The sequence below is a fragment of the Cibotium barometz genome, chromosome 42 (assembly GCF_041138505.1).
Source record: "Cibotium barometz isolate CiBa-2024 chromosome 42, ASM4113850v1, whole genome shotgun sequence".
In the NCBI taxonomy this organism is placed as follows: domain Eukaryota; kingdom Viridiplantae; phylum Streptophyta; class Polypodiopsida; order Cyatheales; family Cibotiaceae; genus Cibotium; species Cibotium barometz.
The window spans coordinates 26,246,960-26,251,383 of NC_141087.1; the positions used below are offsets into that span (position 1 = coordinate 26,246,960).

At 44.1% G+C, this 4,424-nt stretch overlaps 1 protein-coding gene across 1 annotated transcript; it reads right to left on the minus strand.

Annotated features, from left to right (window-relative positions):
* Nucleotides 1–565: 565 nt before the first annotated feature.
* LOC147614315 (pentatricopeptide repeat-containing protein At1g06140, mitochondrial-like) lies at nt 566–3,499 on the minus strand. The gene is made up of 3 exons (XM_086780504.1): nt 1,901–3,499; nt 1,304–1,810; nt 566–874 (listed from the first exon to the last, which is right to left on the minus strand). Exons 1-3 carry the CDS (start codon nt 3,497–3,499, stop codon nt 566–568), a joined length of 2,415 nt encoding a protein of 804 aa, XP_086636630.1.
* Nucleotides 3,500–4,424: the final 925 nt, after the last annotated feature.

The window sequence follows — 4,424 nt, forward strand, 5'->3', positions numbered from 1 at the left end:
TGTTGTTAGTTGTGCGTGGGTTGGTGGGTCGGGGGGCAGGGCGGGGGTTTCTTTGGGTTGCTTTTGACAAGAGTGTTCTTTCCTTTGTTTGCATGAGTTGGCTCATGCTATAATTCTCTTGTTGCACTGCATTGGGCAAGCATTGGTCACAAGGGAGTTTTGGTGTTGGCAGTGTTGGATCCATTCAATTTGGTATTTCGTCTAATCCCACAAAGGGATTTATAAGTTCCCAAAGAAGATTGTTCAATTCTTTTATCAATTTTATGAGATGTTTGGCATTCGCTTTTGGTATCTTGGGCTCCTCCCCATGCCGATGTTCATTTCCTTGATATTAGCATGCAGGACGCTCCTACCATGTGGCTCTGTGTTGGCAAACTGCAACTGGAGCCCGAAGGCCTGGGTGCTCTTCAAAGGAACCAAACAACCCCTGGCAAACCTGCACAAGGGCAGGCATCCTTTTTCGAAGCAGGCCTAAGAGGTTGATTCCCTTTCCCCTCGAAAGGTGGATTGAGACCAAGATACCTTTTGAACTTGAAACATTGGTTCTACGGACTCTGTAATCCCTTCATCTGCAACCCCAATTTCTCTTAGTGCAATTGGCTGGATTTGTCTCCCAGGCAGAAGCCTCACCAAAAGTGAAGTGGTTAAGGTCAAAGCCAATTGCAGTGACTTGATCAAAGAGAAGGTTCTGCAAAGGGACAAATCTGTCTTCTTTGATACCCCCTCTTTCCAGGCAGCCACATTCATCCAGGTAATGTCCCACCCGTCCATAGCGTGTGCTTTGAAATGCAATGACAAAAGAGACAGGATCCAAACTCCACCAAGTCCCCACTGCCTTGACTGTCCAGACAATGTAAAGGCTACCACTGCTCACCTGCATAACATTGCCTTGTGGGAAGCCATTTTATGATAGGCTTTAAATAGATTCCATAAAGGCATGCATCACAACTTCTGACAAGATTTCTTTGCTACTTAATCTTTGATATAGCTTGCTGGATCCATATTGCAGTTGTGAACACAGAGACGCAGATGGGTACCTCTTGGATGTATAGTAGGACATTCATGATAGCCGACGTTTTAATGTGCTACATTTTCTTTGCATCCACAGAAATGTCCCATGAAATTTAATGCAAACCCGGAACATACCCTTCCATGGTCATTTTGACCGAAAGATCTTCCCATTTTGCATATGCACTTTTTCTTTGAGGCTGTCTTATATCCCCAACCAAAAGGGAAAGCACGATTCCACAGGCATCAGTCCAGTGACCATGTCCTGGCTTCTCCCATGCTTGTTTTTCCAAACCTTGTTTGCATCCTCCTGCATACCAGCATCTGCATAGATGTTGAACATACAGATATAAGCTGAAAAATTCTTTTCATCCAATCGCACTGCATGTTCAAAGGCATGCCTTCCAAGCTCCACACTGCCCCACTTTCGACAAGCTCCTAACACAGTAAGCCATACCACAATACCAGGATGGAATGGCATCTTCCTAATCATTGCTACTGCCTTGTCTATATCGCCTGAACGGCCAAGGAGATCAACCATGCACGTGTAGTGCTCAAGAGTTGGGACTAAACCATAGTCATTGCTTATGGCTTCAAAGTACAGCTGACCTTTTTCCACTAGACCTGCATGACTGCATGCATTAAGAACACTACGGAATGTGACCAGATTTGGCTTTGTATCCTCTCCTATCATTCCATCAAATATTCGGAAAACGTTTTCACTCTCGCCAAGCTGGGCATATCCTGCCAATAGGGCAGTCCAGGAGACCACATCTCGAGCTGGAAGCTTGTCAAACACTTCCTGTGCTTCTGCAAGCGAGCCACATTTAGCATACATATCCACCATGGTATTGCCAATGGGGAGCTTTCTTTCTAACCCTCTTCTCACAACCTCAGCATGTATTTCTCGTCCCCTGATTGTGGCACCAATGCTACTGCAAGCTTTCAAGCTGCAAACAAATGTGCCAGCATCTGGAGAGATGCCCTCATGTTGCATCTGTTTGAAACAGTGGAGTGCCTCCTCACAACGCCTATGTTCGGAATAACCTGCAATAAGTGCAGTCCACAAGATCACGTCTCGAATCACAAGCTTGTCGAAAACTTTCTGAGCATCTGTAAGAGACCCACATTTGGCATACATATCAACCAAGGCACTGCCAACAACAGTGTCTCTTTCCAACCCTTTTTTGGTAATGTCAACATGTAGTTCTCGTCCCTTGTGTATAGATCCTATGCTGCCACAAGCTTTCAAGCTGCAAACAAAAGTGACCGCACCTGGAGAGACGCCCTCATGTTGCATCTGTTTAAAACTGTCAAGAGCTTTCTCAGCACACCTGTGTTCTGCATATCCGGCGATTAGTGCAGTCCATGACACCATGTCTTGAACTGGGAGCTTGTCAAACACTTTCTGTGCTTCTGCAAGCCAGCCACTCTTAGCATACATATCAACCAAGATGCTACCAATGAAGAGGTTTCTTTCCAACCCTTTTCTGACGATCTCAGCGTAAATTGCTCCTCCCTTGACTGTAGCTCCTATGCTGACACAAGCTTTTAAGATGCAAAGATATGTGACAACACTTGGAGAGATGCCCTCGTATTGCATTCGTTCAAAACTGTGAAGTGCTTTATCACCATGCCCATGTTCCGCATATCCTGTAATTAGTGCGTTCCATGAGACAACGTTTCTAACTGGGAGCTTGTCACACAGCTCCTGAGCTTTTCCAAGGGAGCCACATTTGGCATACATATCAACCAAGGTGCTGCCAACAAAAATGTCTGTTTCCAGCAAGCACTTTTTGGCAATATCAGCATGTATTTTGCGGCCTCTTTCAACATCTTTCAGTCTGGCACAAGCTTGCAGTACGGCCACAAAAGTACTGCCACTAGGATGTAGAGAATCATCCTCCTGCATTTTGTCGTACAGGGTGAGGGCATGCAGTGACTCCCCAAGTTTAACATAACCTGTGATGAGGGAGTTCCAAGAGGATTCATCCTGATACACGAGCATGTCGAAAACCTGTTGAGCATGGCACATGCTTCCAACATCCACTAACATTGAAACAAGGGGGTTCCCGAGGGATGTATGGGCTTCAAGGCCTCTTGCGCGTATGTAGGCATGCAAGCGCAGGGCGTGATCTAGGTTCCTCTCCTTTCTGCACTTATGCAAGATACATGCAAAGTCCTCAACCGAAGGCAAGGGTTGCATGCCTTTTCCCAAAGAAGTGAGTGCCTCCTCCAAGGTGAGGATCTCCCAACTGCTGTTCTTCTGCTTTACTTCTTCTTCTCCATCGTGTGCCTTGATCGCAGAAGGCTCTTCTGGTTTCTCCAGTCTTAACAGGTCCCTGCAAATATGAAATGAGATGGCACAGCCACTTACTTTGCTGTTTCGATTGGGGCACCATTGCGAGGGATCCCCAAAGAAGTCCATCCATACACGCTCGGTACAAGCTGTTGATGCTACTGATTGAATTGCCTTCCGGCAGGTAGCCATCTCTGCTGCATTACTGCAGCTGCCCCGGGCTAGACGGTGTGCTCCAAATTACATCGGACCTGCAAGATTTTTGTTTTTACCTGTCAAATTAATTCTCTCTTTTAATGAATCCCAGATGTGAGAGCTTCACTCAAAAAAAACCCCAAAAAAAAAATCAGGGCGGAAAAAAAAAATTCGCATTCCTTTACTAAGTTTCTTATCTTAGTATTTTTTTCGGCAGGTTTAAACCTTGGTTTCAATGTTTTGCAATAAATATTTTAAATTCAATGGTTTGCAATAAAAAATTCTCTTTTGCATATTTATATTAAAAAAATTCAATGGTTTGCAATAAAAAATTCTCTTTTGCATATTTATATTAAAAAATTTGTCTTGTTGACAAAAATTGAAAAGATAGACATTTTCGAAAAGTTATTGCATATATTCATCAAAATTATTGCTTCGGGTATGTACAAGGTTTTTGCTTTGAGTATGTACAACTATTTACATTGCATCGAACAGTTTATTTCTTCAAAGTCACATGAAAACAACATCTTTGGTTGTCTCGCAAGCATGGAACAAAGTCACACAGTCGAAGACATCTAGAAAAGATACATGATTCCCTTCTTCAGACAAGAAACTACCCTCTCCACAAAACAACACATCTTTGTCACTTTTAAGATTGATGGGTTTGCTTCTCAAATCGGGCTTCCCATCAGCTTCTTCATTTGCTTCATTGCCAAGATCCACATCCGGATAATACCTGCAACAACGAGGAAAATCCAAAAAGTAAATTTGATCAACATCAATCAGTTGAGTGAGATGCGGTATCTTCATCACTTTCCATGCTGTAGCCGCTCTTTTTTTGTCCATTCCGATGGGTCATACCATGGGCTAGGCTTGCTCCCACCATGGTCCCTGTGCCCATGCGGGTGTGTGAACAATTCTC